An 18,372-nucleotide genomic window follows, 5' to 3' on the forward strand; every position below is an offset into this window, starting at 1 on the left:
GGTGATGAAGGAGGGCGTAGAACAGCGCGGTGCGGCCGTGACCGTCCCGGGCGCGCACGTCGGCCCCGTACTGCGGGCACGGCCGCGTCACCCGCGGGGCCGGGGGTGTCCCTCGGGGGCGGGTCACACCCCCCGCGTGCCCCCGGGGTGTCTTGGCACATCCCAGGATTGCCACGGGCACTTCACGTCCCCCATGGTCATGCCGTTGTCCCCAGGATCGCACCGTGTCCCCCATGACCACCCCGTGTCCCCCAAAGCCACCCCACGGTCCTCATGGCCACGTCACTCACCTCCCGGCAATGCCACAGTTCCCAAGGCCACCTCCCATCCCTCAGGGCCACACCACAACCCTGATGACCACCCCATGTCCCCAAGACCACCCCATGGTCCCCATGACCACACCCTGCCCCCTATGACCACCCCATGTCCCCAAGACCATCCCATGTCCCCATGACCACCTCATGTCCCCAAGACTACCCCATGGTCCCCAATGACCACACCATGCCCTCCATGACCACCCCACAGTCCCCCATGACTACCCCAGGTCCCCATGACCACCCCCCATCCCTCAAGGCCACACCACGTCCCCGATGACCACCCCATGTCCCAATGACTGCCCCATGGTCCCCATGAGCACCCCATGGTCCCCATGAGCACACCATATCCCTCAAGACCACCCCACATCCCCAGTGACCACCCCATGGTCCCCATGAGCACCCCACAGTCCCCATGAGCACACCACGTCCCCGATGACCACCCCATGTCCCCATGACCACAGCACAGTCCCCATGACTACCCCATGGTCCCCATGACCACCCCACATTCCCATGACCCCACCACACCCCCCACACCCATGTCACAGTCCCCACCACCATGTCATCCCCCTCATGGCCACACCACAGCACCCATCACAACCCCACATCCCCCCAAGACCCCACCACTGCCCTCCCATGTCCCAATGACTGCCCCATGGTCCCCATGAGCACCCCATGGTCCCCATGAGCACACCATATCCCTCAAGACCACCCCACATCCCCAGTGACCACCCCATGGTCCCCATGAGCACCCCACAGTCCCCATGAGCACACCACGTCCCCGATGACCACCCCATGTCCCAATGACTGCCCCATGGTCCCCATGAGCACCCCATGGTCCCCATGAGCACACCACATCCCTCAAGACCACCCCACATCCCCAATGACCACCCCATGGTCCCCATGAGCACCCCACAGTCCCCATGAGCACACCACGTCCCCGATGACCACCCCATGTCCCAATGACTGCCCCATGGTCCCCATGAGCACCCCATGGTCCCCATGAGCACACCACATCCCTCAAGACCACCCCACATCCCCAATGACCACCCCATGGTCCCCATGAGCACCCCACAGTCCCCATGAGCACACCACGTCCCCGATGACCACCCCATGTCCCCATGACCACAGCACAGTCCCCATGACTACCCCATGGTCCCAATGACCATCCCACATTCCCATGACCACCCCATGGTCCCAATGACCACCCCACATCCCCATGACCCCACCACACCCCCCACACCCATGTCACAGTCCCCACCACCATGTCATCCCCCTCATGGCCACACCACAGCACCCATCACAACCCCACATCCCCCCAAGACCCCACCACTGCCCTGCCCAGCGCTGCCCGCCGCGCCGTGCCCACGTACCCACACCAGCAGCTGGGTGACCACCACCTGGGCGGTGTCGCAGGCCAGGTGCAGCGCCGTGCGCCGCTCCGCGTCGGCCGTGGGCACGTTGAGCTGCTCCTTGTGGCTGTGGGCCAGCAGCAGCAGCACGGCGGGCAGGTCCTGCTGGCCCACGGCCCCCCGCAGCCGCTCGGCCAGCGGCGCCTCGGCCGCGGGCAGCGGCGCCAGGAACAGCCGCTGCTCGTACTTGGCACGGATCCACGACTCCCTCTCCTCCCTGGCACGGGGACACGGGGACACGGGCGTTAGGGATGGCAGGGTGGCACCATGGGGATGCAGTTCCTGCTCCTCCCAGGGCATGGGGACACAGGGACACGGGGACATGGGCGTTAGGGATGGCAGGGTGACACCATGGGGATGCAGAGATGCAGTTCCTGCTCCTCCCAGGGCATGGGGACACAGGGACATGGGTGTTAGGGACGGCAGGGTGGCACCACGGGGACGCAGTTCCTGCTCCTCCCAGGGCATGGGGACATGGGATGTCAGGTATGGCAAAGTGGCACCACGGTAGTGCACAGATGCAATTCCTGCTCTTCCCAGGGCATGGGGACACGGGGACACAGGGACACGGGGACAGAGGGACATGGGGTGTTAGGGATGGCAGGGTGGCACCATGGGGACGCAGAGATGCAATTCCTGCTCCTCCCAGGGCATGGGGACACAGGGACACAGGGACACAGGTGTTAGGGATGGCAAAGTGGCACCATGGGGATACAGCTGCAATTCCTGCTCCTCCCAGGGCATGGGGACATGGGGACACAGGCACACAGGTGTTAGGGACGGCAGGGTGGCACCATGGGGACGCAGAGATGCAATTCCTGCTCCTCCCAGGGCATGGGGACATGGGGACACAGGCACACAGGTGTTAGGGACGGCAGGGTGGCACCACGGGGACACACAGATGCAATTCCTGCTCCTCCCTGGCCATGGGGCACAGCTGTGGTGGGAGGACACAGGGGTGTGGCAGTGGGGACACAAAGGTGGCAGGGGCGCATAGTGGCATGGCAGGGACAGGGAGAGTGAAAATGGGGGGACACGTGAGGACCAGGGACAGAGGGTGGCAGCAGGGTGACAGGGGAGGTGCCACACAGGGGTGTGAGGAAGTGCAGGGGTGCCAGTGTGGCATTGCTGGGTCGTGGGGTCACAAGGGACAGGAGGTTGGGGACAGGGGGGCATTGAGGACGTGGGGTGGCACCGCAATGATGTGAGGAGAAGGGGAGTCAGAGTCCATGGGATGGCACAGCGGTGACACACGGGGTGGGCACGCAGGGCATCAGGGATGGCAGGGTGGCATCATGGTGGCATAGAGGACAGGAACTTGTCCTGCCATCAGGGATGGCAGGGTGGATTCTCGGTGGCATAGGGGACAGGGACATGGTGATGAAGGAACTTGTGGTGGCATCAAGGGTGGCTGGATGGCATCGTGGTGGCATAGAGACAGGAACTTGTGGCATTATCAGGGATGGCAGGGTGGCATCACAGTGGCACAGAGGACAGGGACGTGATGGCATCACGGTGCATGGGGGACAGGGACATGTGGCAGCATCAAGGGTGGCAGAGTGGCATCATGCTGGCACAGAGGCCAGGCACATCCAGTGACACCAAGGATACCAGGTCACCATCACGGTGGCACTCAGGACAGGCCCACGCGGTGGCACGGGGACAAGGGGTGACGGGGGCACGCGGGGCGGGGTCACCCACCGGGAGGACTCGTGGGTGGGCTTGCAGCGGCCGCGCGGGTTCTGCTCCCAGATGCTGTTGGCCGTGGCGTTGCCGATGGCCGTGAGCACCAGGGTCAGCTCCCGCGGCCAATCGTCCAGGTCCAGCGAGCGCACGCGCGACACGTGCGTGCCCAGGTTGCGGTGGATGCCCGAGCACTCGATGCAGATCAGGGCGCCCAGGTTCAGGCTGGCCCACGTGGGGTCTGCGGGGGCACGGGGGGGTGGTCGGGGTGCTGGCTGAGCTGTGGCACCCCTGCGGTCCCCGTGGTGTGGGACACGGTGTGACACATGGCACGGCACGTGGTGGCAGTGAGCCACGGCACGGTGGCATCGTGTCACCCCTGGCATCATGTCCCACAGCATTGTGTGGCTTATGGTGTTGTGTGACCCATGGCACAGTGTGGCCTGTGCCATCCATCGTGTGACCCATGGCCTGTGCCATCCACTGTGTGACCCACGGCACCGTGTGGCACATGGCAACACACGACCCAGGACATCGTGTGACCCACGGCACTGTGTCACCTGTGCCATCACATGGCCCACAGGGTTGCCAGGTGGCCCATGGCCCGTGGCACAATCTCACCCCGTGGCAAAACCACCTGGATTCAGGGCTCTGCAGGGCCCGTGCCCCAAGCTGTCCCATGAACAGATGTCCCCCCTGTCCCATGTCCCAGCCATCCCGTCACTGTCCCCGGTGCCCCAGGGCCTCACTGGGTGCCCTGCAGTCCACACAGAGCGAGTTCCCATGGGCACTGCTGTCCCATGAATGGATGTCCCCCACCTGTCCCATGCCCCCGGCTGTCCCATGTCCCAGCCATGCCCACCCGCCATGTCCCAGCCATCCCGTCACTGTCCCCGGTGCCCCAGGGCCTCACTGGGTGCCCTGCAGTCCACACAGAGCGAGTTCCCATGGGCACTGCTGTCCCATGAATGGATGTCCCCCACCTGTCCCATGCCCACTTGTGCCCCCCACTGTCCCATGAACTGATGTCCCCCCTGTCCCATGTCCCACCCGTGCCCCCTGGTGCCCCTGAGCCTCATTGAGTGCCCCGCAGTCCACGCACAGCGAGTTCCCACGGGCACTGCTGCCCCATGAATGGATGTCCCCACCATGTCCCATGTCCCAGCCATGCCCCCGGTGCCCAGGGACTCACTGGGTGCCCCGCAGTCCACGCAGAGCGAGTTCCCGCGGGCGTTGCGGATGGCCTGGATGGCCACGGCCTCGCTCTGGCTGTCCATGCGCGCCTGCAGGGAGGGACCCGGCGGTCAGAGGGGCAGGGGGGTGGCACGGGCACCCTGCCAGCCCCGGCCGAGGTCCCACCTTGTTCTTGCTGCTCTCGCAGCACTGCAGGCTGGCCAGGATCTGGCTCTCGATGGCCTGCACCCACGCGTCGCGCTCCTCGAAGCTGCCGGCCTCGAAGTGCCACGTCTGCCCCGTGCTGGACACGATCAGGAACTCAAAGTTCTCCTCCTCTGCGGGACCAGAGACCCCCGAGGGGGCGGTGGGATGGGGGTCCTGCACCCACGGCGGGCTGGACTGGCCCAGCACCCACTCCAGCCCCCCACATCCACCCCTGGCACCCAAATGCTGCCCACCCCCCTCCCCGGTGGTCCCCACCCCTGCTGGGGTGTGTGCTGGCAGCAGGCAAGGGGGGCACAGCCACATGCACGGGAGGCACCGCTCACGCCACGTTACCTGTTTTATAAATATTTCTTAAACTACCAAAACTTTTTAATTTCCACATTTTGCGCTTGGCTGCGGAGGGTCCGGGCAGCAGGAGTAGAGAGAGGAAACGGGGACAGAGTCAGGGGGGCCCACGAAGCCCTGGGGACGGTGCAGAAGGTGGCAGGCAGTGGCAGAGCGAGGGGGATGCGTGGACAGCGTGGCTGAGCATGGGCGGGGGGTGAGGGGCAGCATCACCCCAGATCCCCCCGAATTCTGGGGCGCCGTTGCCGTGGAGGATGGTGGCCTTGTCCCCATGGGTGACTGGGGCTGGGGACCCATGGCTGTGGCACCCACCTTCTGCCTGCCCACCCGAGCCCTCGGTCTTGGACGGCGTCATCAGCTTCTTCCGCCGGTGCTTCTTCCTGTCCACCAGCGGCGAGGGAGGAGGGTCCCTGCCCGCGCTGCCGGGGCTGGGCACGGCCTCGAAGGACAACGGGGACTCTGCAAGACACCACACGCGGGGGCTGGGGGCACCAGAGTCACCGGGGTCACCAGGGGCACCAGGGGCACCAGAGTCACTGGGGTCACCAGGGACACCACGGACACCAGGGACACCAGGGACACCAGGGGCACCAGGCTCCTGAGGACCAGGGAGACCACCAGGAGCACTGAGGCCACCAGGGTCTCCAAGTCCATCAGAGCCACCCAGGTCAGGCCTATCAGGGTCACCAAGTCCACTTGGGCCACCAAAGCCACTGGACGCACTGGGGTCACAAGGGTTAGGGGTCTCCCAGAGGTGCTGGGCGTACATCAGAGCTCACCAGGGTCACTGATCTCACTGGGGTCTCACTGGGATCACCAGGACCCAACCCCAAGGCCACCAGGTTCATTGGTCTTACCAAAATCCCTGGGGTCACAAGAGCCTCTTGGCTCTTGTCATGAGGGTCACCAGGGCCACGGGGCTCACCAGGCTCACCAGGTTCATTGTGGCTTCTGGGACTCCCAGGTCCATGTGCTCACCAGGGCCAGCAGTTTCACTGTGGCCACCAGCACCACCAAAGGGCCACCTGGTCCCTGGGATCACCAGGACCACCAGGGTTATTGTGGTCACTGGGATCAGCAAGAGCCACCAGGTCCCTGAGCTCACCAAATCCACCAGTGTTATTGTGGTCACCAGGGCCACCAAGGTTCTTGTGGCCACCAGGGCCACCAGAACCACCAGGGCCACCAAGGGCCACCAGGTCCCTGAGCTCACCAAATCTACCAGAGTTCTTGTGGTCACCAAGGCCACCAAGGGCCACCAAGTCTCCGGGCTCACCAACTCCACCAGGGTTATTGTGGCCTCCAGAACCACCAGAACCACCAGGGCCACCAAGCACCACCAAGGCCACCAGAGCCACCAGGTCCCTGAGCTGCTCAGGAGTCACTGTGCTCAGTGGCTGGGTGAGGTGGGTGGCCCGGGAGGTGGCCCGGGAGGTGGCCGTGTCCCGGGCTGTGCCGTGTCACCCACCTGAGGCGAGCTTGGCGCCCGAGGCGGAGGCGCAGCGCTGCAGGGACCCCTTGCCCACCACCTTCAGCCCTGGCTCGGGGGGCAGGCTCAGCCCCACCGAGGGGACGCCGCCTGCAGGGGGGAGGGGCAGTGTCACGGCTGTCCCCGCGGTGTCCCCCACCCCTCGGCGGCCCTGGCGCTCACCGCCCGGCTCGGGGTCCCGCAGCAGCCCGTTGATGCTGGCCGAGGGGCCGCAGGCGGAGATGGCGCGCGGCGGGCGCTTGCCGGGCACCTTGACCGTGGTGCGGAGCAGGTCCATCTCCTTGCCGTGCGTGCTGTGGATGTAGTCCTGCGGGGACAGCCGGGGTGACACGGGGCTCTCCCGCCCCTTGGGGACCGCGGCGGGACGGGGACACTCACGTTGATGCTGGGGTGGTAGAAGAGGAGGCCGTTGCTGGACAGGGTCACGTATTTCTTCTTCCACTCCTTGTTCAGGGAGTTGCCGCTGCGCTTCAGCAGGAAGCTCTGGGGACAGGGAGCAGTGAGGGGACACAGGGGACACCGGCACCCAGCCACGCCCTCCTGCCACCGCCACCACCCACCTGCTTGATGGGGATGGCCCGGCCACTGCCGGCCACCTCGCCTCGGCTGTCCAGGCTGCGCTTCTCGGAGTCGCTGCCACGGCGCGTCTGTGGGCACGGGGCGGGGACAGGGGTGGCACTCGTGGCACAGCCAGGGACACTGCCGTGCCCACATGTCCCCCGCTGCTGGAGCCTGGTGGTGGGGACACCGGGGTGCCACAGGCCCCACCACTGCGGCCCGGCCCCATGGTGGGAACACCCTGGGTGCCCACGTGTCCCTCAGTGCCACCACCCTGTCACAGGGCACGGTGGATGCCATGTGTCCCCACCACCCTGCTAGAGGACACATCAGAAGCCCCATGGTGGGGACACCCTGGGTGCCCTGCGCGTCCCTCAGTGCCACCACCACCATGCCAAGGGGACAACTGAGATGCCACGCGCCCCTCAATGTCACCACCCTGCCAGGGGACGCCTGGGCTGCCATGTGTCCCTTGCTGCCACCACCCTATCAGGATGACGCTCTGGCTAACACATCCCCCCGTGTCACCACCGCCACGGCGGGTGCGTGGTGCCCGCGGTGCCACCCCGGCCGGGCACTCACGGCGAAGAGGCTGGTGCGGCGCTTGGCCCCGCGGTGCAGCGAGCCGGGCGTGCCCAGCGGGGCCGGGGTCTCGCTGCGCAGCTCCCGGTGGCTCACGTTGGGCGTGGAGGGCAGCGAGGACGAGTAGTCGCTGGTGTGGCCCCCGTTGCTGGTCTGGGGGGACACGGGGTGAGCCTGGGCAGTGCCCGGGGGCCGGGGCGGGGGGCCAGGGCGGGGGCCGGGGGTTACCTGGCTGGGGTGGACGCCCCCCACGGGGGTGGAGGCGGCAGAGTGGCTCGGGGAGCTGGGCAGGGACTTGCAGGACGCCATCAGCTGCTGCTGCTTCTTCAGCGCCACGGCCTTCTGGGCCACTGCAGGGAGCTGAGTCAGGAGGGCTGGACCCCAACCTGCCCAGGCACCGCCTGGGTACCCACACCTGGACACGGGCCCCATCCCACCTGGACACGGGCACCACCCTCATCCCACCTGGGCACTGTCCCCATCCCACCTGGACACTGTCCCCATCCTCATCCCACCTGGACACTGTCCTCATTCCATCTGGACATGATCCCCATCTCACCTGGACACTGTCCCCATCCTCATCCCACCTGGACACTGTCCCCATCCCATCTGGACATGGTCTGGTCCCCATTCCACCTGGACACCATCCCCACCCTCATCCCACCTGGCCACTGTCTCCATCCCACCTGGGGTGGAGATGGTCCCTGACCTACCCAGGCGAGGGTCTGCCCCACCTGGACATGGTCCTCTGCACTACCCTGTCCACTGCCTCCATCCCACCTGGACACGGTCCCTGTCTCACCCGGACTTGGCCCCGTGGCCACCACCCTCCTCAACCCAGACGTGCTCCCATGCTGGCCACCACCCCTGTCTGACCAGGTCACTACGCCCATCCCACCCGGCCGTGGTTCCCATCACACGGTGGTCACTGTCCCCACCTCCTGGTGTCACCAGCCCCCTCCCCCCCCCCGAGGACGGTCACCCACCCTCGGTGAAGACCCGGTCCACGTTGAGGCCGTAGGTGGCGCAGGTCTCGTAGTAGAGGCAGCGCCGCATGTCCCCGCAGAGCGCCCGGGCGCGCGCGTCCTCCACCGCCCGCGGGCTGGACGAGCTGATCTTGTCTGGGGAGTCAGGGGCTCAGCTGGGGGTGCCCCACGCCGCTGCCACCCCCACAGATCCCCCGTGCCCCCTGGCTCACCCTGCGTGCCCACCAGCGCCAGGGCCACGTCGCTGGTGCCGCGGAGGTCGCAGAGCAGCGCGTGCAGCTGCGCCACCTCCTCGAAGCTGCTCTCGCTCTCCAGGCTGAAGACGAAGATGACGGCGTCCGCCCAGCTGGCAAACTGGGGGGCCACGGGCGGGGTCAGGGCTCGGCTCCGGCCAGCGTGGCCCCCCCGGGCCCCGGTCCCCTCGTACCTGTGCATCCGGGGCGCCCGCCTCCTCCCGGATGAGCAGGAGGTGGCTCTGGCCATCCACTGTCACCTCACGCTTGAACTGGCCACCTGCAGCGGGGAGGGGAGGGGAAGGGGGGACCCTGCAGGTGTCCTCCACCCATGTGGATGGAACCTCCCATGGGCATGACCAGCACCATGGGTGAGCAGCCCTGACCCCAAAAGGCCCACAGCCATGACCAGCACCATGGGTGAGCAGCCCTGACCCCAAAAGGCCCACAGCCATGACCAGCACCATGACCTTGCCCATTCTGTGGCCACGTCCATCCCCTTCACCATCTCCACACCTGTCCATGCCCAGCATCATGACCTTGCCCATTCCATGACTGTGTCATCCCCTGGTCATGCCCAGCCCCACCACATGTCCATCCCATGCCCAGCTCCATGGATATGTCCCCTCCTCCATCTCCATCCCCATCCCCATGGACACTCCATCACTGAACCCATGCCCCTGATTTGTCCATGGTTGTGCCCATCCCATGCCCATGATCGTGTCCATCCTACAGTCCCACCCATCCCATGCCCACGGTCATGTCCATGCCCCAACCATGGTCGTGTCCATACCATGGTCACATCCATCCCATGCCCACGGTCATGTCCATCCCATGCCCATCATCACATCCATCCCATGGTCACCTCCATCCCATGTCCATGGTAATGTCCATCCCATGGCCATGTCCATCCTGTGCCCATGGTCGTGTCCATCCCATGGTCACATCCATCCCATGCCCATGGTCATGCCCATCCCATGGTCATGCCCATCCCATGCCCATGATCACATCCATCCCATGCCCATGGTCATGCCCATCCCATGGTCATGCCCATCTCATGCCCATGGCTGTGTCCATCCCATGCCCATGGTCACATCCAACCCATGCCCATGGTAATGTCCATCCCATGGTCATGTCCATCCCGTGCCCATCCCATGCCCATGATCACGTCCATCCCGTGGTCATGCCCATCCCATGCCCACGTCCCCCCCATGGCCACTCACTCTCGGTGGGCTCCAAGCCCACATAGGAGCCAGTGAGGAACCGATGGACGAGCGCCGACTTCCCGCTCTTGCTGCTGCCCAGGACCCCCTGGGTGGGCAGAGGGGGTGTCAGGATGGCTGGGGACACGGTCCTCAGGGGACATGGGGACATGGGGACACAGGGACATGGGGACATGGGGACACAGGGACATTGGGAGATGGAGATATGGGGACACAGGGACATGGGGACATGGGGACACAGGGACATTGGGAGATGGAGATATGGGGACACAGGGACATGGGGACATGGGGACACAGGGACATTGGGAGATGGAGATATGGGGACACAGGGACATGGGGACATGGGGACACAGGGACATTGGGAGATGGAGATATGGGGACACAGGGACATGGGGACATGGGGACACAGGGACATTGGGAGATGGAGATATGGGGACACAGGGACATGGGGACATGGGGACACAGGGACATTGGGAGATGGAGATATGGGGACACAGGGACATGGGGACATGGGGACACAGGGACATTGGGAGATGGAGATATGGGGACACAGGGACATGGGGACATGGGGACACAGGGACATTGGGAGATGGAGATATGGGGACACAGGGACATGGGGACATGGGGACACAGGGACATTGGGAGATGGAGATATGGGGACACAGGGACATGGGGACATGGGGACACAGGGACATTGGGAGATGGAGATATGGGGACACAGGGACATGGGGACACGGGGACATGGGGACACGTCACCCACCAGGCGGATCTCGGGGATAGAGCGGCCCAGCGTCCACTCCTGGCTGTTCACCAAGGCCTCTGCGGAGGGAGAAGGGTGAGACAGAGCCCAGGGACCCCCGGGCAACCCCCAGCAGGCGCTGGCACCCCCAGGAGCCCCAGTCCCGGGGGGCCCCCGCCCCACCCCGCGGCGCAGCAGCCGCTTCCTGCGTGGGCGGCCACCAGCTGTCACCCAGCAACGGCGCCGGGCCCGCGGGGGCGGCAGGACGTGGAGATGCCACGTGGCAGGGACGGGGACGCGGCAGCACGAGGCGTCGTGTGCCAAGGCACGAGGACGCAGAGGGCACGGGGACACGGTGGGCACGGGGATGGACAGCACGGCGTGGCACAGGGACACGATGGGGACCATGACGGGCACCAGGACACCGGGTGGCACGAGGACGTGGTGTGGGCGTGAGGACACAACGGATCCCAGGAGGTGACAGCCGTGAGGGCACAGAGTGGCACCAGGACGTGGTGTGGCATGGGGACGCAGTGGGAGCCACCAGGCCGGGACACGGCGTAGCACAGGGATGTGGCATGAGGACACGACGGGCACCAGGGCACAGCACGGCAGGAGGATGTGGGGTGGCACAAGGACACCACGGACTCCAGCACACGATGGGCACGAGGACACGATGCCAGCGGTGCACGACAGCCCCAGGCCTGAGGATGCAGCGTGGGGTGAGCACAAGGTGTGGCACAGGGACACGATGGACGCCAGGACACGGCGTGGCAGTGTGGCACTGGGACATGGTGTGGCACAAGGACAGGACATGGCACTGGGACATGGTGTGGCACAAGGATGAAGCATGGCATGAGGACACAGTATGGCACAGGGACACGGTGTGGCACAAGGACAGGACATGGCATGAGGACACAACGTGACACTGGGACATGGTGTGGCATGAGGACAGGACATGGCAAGGGCAGGACATGGCATGAGAACGTAGCATGGCACAGAGACATGGTGTGGCACATGGACAGGATGTGGCACGAGGACAGGACATGGCACAAGGAGGACACAGCGTGGCACTGGGACATGGTGTGGCACAAGGATGAGGCATGGCACAAGGAGAATGAGGCATGGCCCTGGGACACAGTGTGGCACGAGGACAGGACATGGCATGAGGACACAGCATGGCACACGATGGGCACAAGGCTGCGGTGGCACCAGAGCACAGCACGTGTGGCACTGGGACGCGGCGTGGCACAAGCACCTGGCGTGCCACAAGGACGTGCCCTGTGCCCCCCACATCTCCTACCTGGCATCCCCAGCCCCTCTGGGCAGCGGTGGCACCGCAAAGGGGGAACCTGAGGCCGGGCACAGCCAGAGGGTGCCCCCCTTTCTGTGCCTCAGTTTCCGCCACCAGCACGGAGCCGGGGCCGTGCCACGCGTGCCAGCCGGGAAAGGGTTAACGCCGCTGCCTGTCACCCCTCACATTGTCACCGAGCTGCCACCCCCGGCCCTGCAGGTGCTGCCCACGCACCCCGCGGTGCCAAGGTGCGTGCAGGCAGACAGGGGGACGCCGGGGGGGACAGAAGGACACGGGGGGGCCGGACAGATGGGGGACAGGATGCACGGGTGTGACGCACGGATGGAGGCGAGGACAGACGGACGGATGGCGGGACAGAACGACGGAAGGGGGGGGGGGTGGCCCCTGACCCCCGTGGAGTTCCCCCAGTGGGGAAACTGAGGCACAGGATCCCCACCATGGGGACCCCCCCCATGGCCAGCACCGCGCCCCGCCAAATCGGGGACCTCACACGGCCCCAGGGCACAAACACGGCCCGGGGGTCACAGACACCTGAATCGACAGAGTCCTGAACACCACAGCCCCCCTGAACCCCACAGCCCCCCTGAACACCACAGCCCCCCGGGTGGGTGGGGGTCGCCGCGGGGCTCTTGGTGAAGATGCCGCTGATGAACTTGAGCATCTTTCGGTCGCGGGTGGAGGCGCGACCCCCCTCGCGTCCCCGCTTGAGGCCGGTCTCGGGGGCGGGGGCGGGCACCAGACCCCCCGGCTGCAGGTCGCTGTAGTCCAGGGTCTTGCTCTTGCCCTTGCTGGGGGACAGCCGGGCCCGGGGGGGCCCCTCGCTCTTGCCCCCCGCCTTGGGGCGCCCCTTGCCCTCTCCCTCGGGCCACGAGAGGCGGCTGCCGGCCGCTTTGCCGGGGGCTTTGCCCGCCCGGGGCTCGGGGGTCCCGCGGCTCCCCCCGCCGCCGCCCCCCGCTTTGGGGGGCTTGGGGCCGGCCAGGCGGAGGCGGCGGGCGCCGGCCGAGGGGTGCGGGGAGGCTGTGGGGGGGTCCAGGGGCGGCGGGGGGGCCCGGCTTCCCTCTGGGGGGCCCTCGGGGCCCCCCCAGGTGGCCTGGCTGAGCAGCGGGCGGCGGGGGGTCGCGGCGGGCTGGGGGATGTCCAGGGCGGCCAGACCCCGCTCCCCCGGCCCCTCCAAGGTGCCCTTGGCCCCGCGGGGGTCGGGTTTGCCTCCCCCGCGGCGCCCACCGACTCGAGCTTGACCAGCGTGAGCGAGATGAGGTAGGTGGTCCTGCGCTGGAGGCCGGTGGTCCTGCTCATGGGTGCGGGCAGGGCCCCCCCGGGGCGCCCCCCCGGCCCCCGGCTCCGGCTCCGGCACCTGCTGGGCTGCCGGTACCCCCGCACCCCGATAGCCCCCGCCGCCTCCGGTCCGTCCGTCCATCCATCCATCCATCCATCCATCCATCCATCCATCCATCCATCCATCCATCCATCCATCCATCCATCCATCCATCCATCCATCCATCCATCCATCCATCCATCCATCCATCCATCCATCCATCCATCCATCCATCCATCCATCCATCCATCCATCCATCCATCCATCCATCCATCCATCCATCCATCCATCCATCCATCCATCCATCCATCCATCCATCCATCCATCCATCCCTCCCGCTGCCCCCCGCACCCCCAAATCCCCTCCCTCCCCTTCCCGGGACAGCAGCGCTGGCTGGGGAGGGGGCCCGTGGTGAGGAGGGGGCGTGGGGGCTGCTTTGGGGATTTTCGGGGGGCTTCGCGGGGCTCGGGGCAGGCTCATCCACCCCTTTTCTGGCATTTTTAGCAGCGGCGCAGCATCCCTGCGCATCCCGTTACCACGGCAACGGCGGGGACGGCGCTGGGAGCAGCCGTGGACCCCCCGTGTCACCCTCGTCACTCCCGTGTCACCCTCGTGGACCCGGGCCAGGTATCACGGCCACTGGGGTCCCCCACGGCAGCGTGACCCCCCCGGCCTGGGGGCACACGGGGCTCGGGGCACGGTGGGACCCTCGGCCCCCTGTGCCCGCCGGAGGTCGGGCGGGGGTCCCGGCCCTGCGGGGCCCTGCGGGGCCCTGTGTGCCCCCCACGCGCGGGGTCCCCCGGGCCTGGCACCGCTCCGGGCTGGGGGGCCACCCCCAGAGCTGTCCCTGCTGCCACCCCAGGGCTGTGACCCTGGAGCTGGCTCTGTCCTGGTGCGGGATCTGCCCCCAGCACCCCGTGGGGACAGTGCTGCCCCCTCCAGTGCCCCCCTGTCCCTTCCGGTGTCCCCCGGCTGTCCCCAAGCACGGGCCACGCCTCCCCCTCGCTCAGATGTCCCACTCTGTGGGGGGGGGCGGCACGGGGCACGGCGGGTCCGACCCTGCCACCACAACACCCCCTCCCGAGCTCCGTGGGTACCACAGCGGGCGCCTGGCAACGCGGCATCCCCCGGCTTCCCATTGCCATGGCAACCGCGCGGGATATGTCAGAGCGGGGGGGGCGCACGACGATGTGGGGGCTCGGTACGGGCGGGGGGCGGCGACGGAGCCCCTCCCCAAGTGACGTCACCGCGTGGGTCGGGGGAATCGGGGGGAGGAGACCCCAAACCCTCACAGCCCCCGGCCCCCCCCCGCAGACGCAGGGAGGAAGTGGCCCCGTTCCCACAGCGCGGGCGGAAACCGCCCCGGGGCCCCGGCACGGAAACGGGGGGCCCCCAGCCCCAGCGGGGCCTGCACCCCCCGCCCCCCTCGGGGGGTCCCCCCGGGGGGCTGGCACTGCCAGACCCCCACTGCGGCACCGGGGGGCAGGGACACCCTGAGCGGGGACAGGACCAGCCGAGGACAGCACCAGTGTGGGGCTGGGGGGACACCAGTGTCACATCTGTCCATCTGTCTGTCTATCTGTCCATCCATCATCCATCCATCCATCCATCCATCCATCCATCCATCCATCCATCCGTCCATCCCTTCCATCTGTCCATCCATCATCCATCCACCTGTCCATCTGTCCATCCCTCTGCCTGTGTATCTGCATCCACCTGTTTGTCCATCCACCGGTTCACTCATTCATTGTCCACCCACCCCTCCATCCCTTCCATCCGCCTGTCCATCCATGCCTCCAGCCAGCTCCCTGTCCGTCTGTCTGTCCTTCCACCTTTCCATCCATCCATCCATCCATCCATCCATCCATCCATCATCCATCCATCCTTTCCACCTGCTCTCCTGTCCATCCATGCCTCCAGCCGGCTCCCTGTCTGTCTGTCCATCCCTCCATCCATCCCCTTGTTCCTCCACCTATCTGCCCACACCTCATCTCTCCACCCATCCACGTATCCTCCACCTGCAGGATCCATCCATCCTGTCCATCCCCTGTCCACCCTCTGTCCACGCTCTGTCCATGCTGCTGTCCCCCTGCCCGCGCCCCCCGTGTCCCTCAGTGTCCCCCCGCTGTCCCCGCTGTCCCCAGCTGTCCCCCCGCTGTCCCCAGCCGTCCCGCTGTCCCCGCTGTCCCCGTACCTCGGAGGGCCCGCAGGGCGCTGCTCAGGCTGCGGCGCAGCTGCGGCTCCGGCACGGTCTCCACCAGCCGCACCAGGCGGTTCAGGTGGCCCTTGGCCCCCTCGTGCCGGGCCACCTCGGCGCGGATGGCGGCCAGCACCTGGCGCCGCTCGCGGGGGGCCCCCATGGCGCCCCCGGGACCCCGCTCGGGCCCGGCTGTTCCGCCGCGCTCGCTTCCTGCCCGAGCCGCGGCCTCACCCGCGGGGACACGTCACGGCCCGCGCGGGGCTGCGCGCCGCGACACGCCGCGACACGCCGGGACACGCCAGGACACGCCAGGACACGCCAGGACACGCCGGGGCACGGGCACGGCCCGGCACGCCCGACGCGCCAGCCCGGCACGCCAGCGACGTGGCACGGGGGACACGGGGGGACACACGCACGGGTGGGCGCCGTGGGGGACGCCCCGGGGACACGGCGGGTGCTGGGGACACCCTGGGGGGCTCAGGACACCCACGGGGCGCTTGTGCAGACACGCGGACACGCTGGGGACACGTGTGAGGTGACACGGACACAGCAGTGACATGCTGGGGACACACGGGCATGCTGGGGACATGTGTGAGGTGACACGGACACAGCAGTGACACGCTGGGGACATGTATGGGCACACGGGCAGGCTGGGGACGTGCAGTGACACACGGACATGCTAAGGACATGTGCAGCCATGTGGACATGCCAGTAATGTGTGGAGTGACAGGGACATGCTGGGGACATGTGCAGTGACACATGGACATGTGTGGTGACACATGGACATGCTGGGGCCATGTGCAGTGACACACGGACATGTGCAGTGACACACGGACACGCTAAGGACACGTGTGCCATCCCATACACACACAGCCCACCCCACGTGTCCCCTCAGTGTCCCCGTGTCCCCCCAGGCAGGGCAGGGGCCCTGGGGGTGTCCCTGTGTCCTCCCCCAGCCATGGACCCCTGCCCATCCCCCACAGGGGGTCCCAGGCCCTGGGGGGGGTCCCAGTGCCACCTCCTGCACACCACCTGCGGAGGGTGACGGTGGTCACCGTGGGGTGACAGCAATCACTGGGGGGTCCCAAAATCCACTGGGGGGTCCCAGCGGTCACCGTGGGGTCCCAGTGGTCATTGTGGGGTCCCAACACGCACTGGGGGGTCCCAGCACTCTTTGGGGGTCCCCAGTGTCCCCACCCCCGGCACCGTCCCAGGCAGAGGCAGGAATGGGGGTCCTGGCGGGTTTATTGAGGTGTCGGGGGGTCCTGGGGGGTTCCTGAGGGGTCAGGGGGTCCCGGGGGGGTCACTGGGGGGTCAGGGGGTACGCGGAGGCCACGAGGCGCTGCTTGTCCCATGTGTAGGTCTGGATGGTGGCGGCTTCGCCCCCCAGGCTGACGTGGCACCTGCAGGGACAGCGAGGGTGACCGCGGGTCGGGGACCCCCGGGTGGCCCCCACGACCCCCGGGGGGCCGCCAGGGCAGCCCGTGGGTGGCAGCGCCCTGCCCGCGGTGCCCGCACTCACTGGCTGTCGGGCCGTGCCAGGAAGCAGAGCGTGAACAGCGCCAGGTCGAACTCGGGGCTGGAGCCCACCAGGAGCGACCCCCGCGATTTGAGGTGCCCGTCCCAGCGGAACCGCAGCGACAGCACGTCCGGGAAGGCTGTCCACTGCCGGGGCACGGACAGACAGACGGACAGACACAGACAGTGCCGTGGGTGCCCATCCCGGCGCGGCCAGGAGCCCAGATCGCTGCGGGGGGGTCTCACGGGGGGCACCGGGGTGGGCAGGGGGTGCCCGGGTCAGGGGGACAGGGACACAGAACCCCGCGGGCACGGACACGGGGTACAGCCCTGGGGGGACCCCGGGTGTGGCCTCGGGGACACCGGGGATGCTGCAGGGCAGGACGGAGGATGGGACAGGGGACAGCCAGCGGGACACGGGGACCTCGAGGTTCCAGGGAAATGGGGGGGGATCTCAGGGGCACTGCGGGGGGCACAGTGACAGGGGTCATCCCAGGGGACACGGACCGTGGCTGGGGACACTGCAGGGGAGGGGGGGGAAGCCAAGGGCAGCTGCCCCGCTCTGTGTCCCCACCCCCTGCTCGGGGAATCCCCCCCGTGTCTCCATGTCCCCATGTCCTCCATGTCACCTGTCCCTCGTGCCCCCTGTGTCCCCATGTCCCCCGTGTCCTCGTGTCCCCCGTGTCCCCCATGTCCTCTGTGTCTCCATGTCCCCTAGTGCTGCCCAAGTCCCTCAGCCAGGGAATCCCCCCCCATGTCCCCATGTCGCCCACTGTATCCCCTGTCCCCACTCACGGGCCCGTCCCAGGTGTGCCCCAGGTACTGCAGTCCCCCCCATGTCCCCCCATGTCCCCATGTCCCCATGTCCTCCCTCAGGACGGCCCCGCCGGTTTCTCCTTCTGGGCCTGGCTGGACGGGATCCTGGGGCTGATCCAGGAGCACCTCAAGCAGCTCTGGAAGAACGGGTAGGAGCAGGGCTGGGGAGGGGTCTGGGGGTGGTCCTGGGGGTCCCGGGGGGGCCGCGGGAGCTGACGGTGCCTCCCCCAGACTCAGATCGGA

The 18,372-nt window shown here is 67.3% G+C and overlaps 1 protein-coding gene across 1 annotated transcript; it reads right to left on the bottom strand.

Moving 5' to 3' along the window:
* Positions 1-10: 10 nt before the first annotated feature.
* Positions 11-16,066, bottom strand: AGAP2 (ArfGAP with GTPase domain, ankyrin repeat and PH domain 2; the record flags this gene model as incomplete). The annotated part of the gene is made up of 19 exons (XM_039703323.1): positions 15,790-16,066; positions 10,987-11,045; positions 10,227-10,314; positions 9,198-9,283; positions 8,983-9,124; positions 8,771-8,905; positions 8,013-8,134; positions 7,785-7,937; positions 7,205-7,291; positions 7,023-7,127; positions 6,807-6,951; positions 6,624-6,734; positions 5,468-5,614; positions 5,144-5,203; positions 4,769-4,920; positions 4,602-4,692; positions 3,428-3,650; positions 1,688-1,943; positions 11-70 (listed from the first exon to the last, which is right to left on the bottom strand). Coding segments are annotated over exons 1-19 (2,388 nt in total), but the record flags the coding sequence as incomplete, so codon positions are not given.
* Between the last annotated feature and the right edge of the window lie 2,306 nt (positions 16,067-18,372).

The sequence above is a fragment of the Passer montanus genome, unplaced genomic scaffold (genome assembly GCF_014805655.1).
Source record: "Passer montanus isolate IOZ18808 unplaced genomic scaffold, ASM1480565v1 scaffold162, whole genome shotgun sequence".
In the NCBI taxonomy this organism is placed as follows: domain Eukaryota; kingdom Metazoa; phylum Chordata; class Aves; order Passeriformes; family Passeridae; genus Passer; species Passer montanus.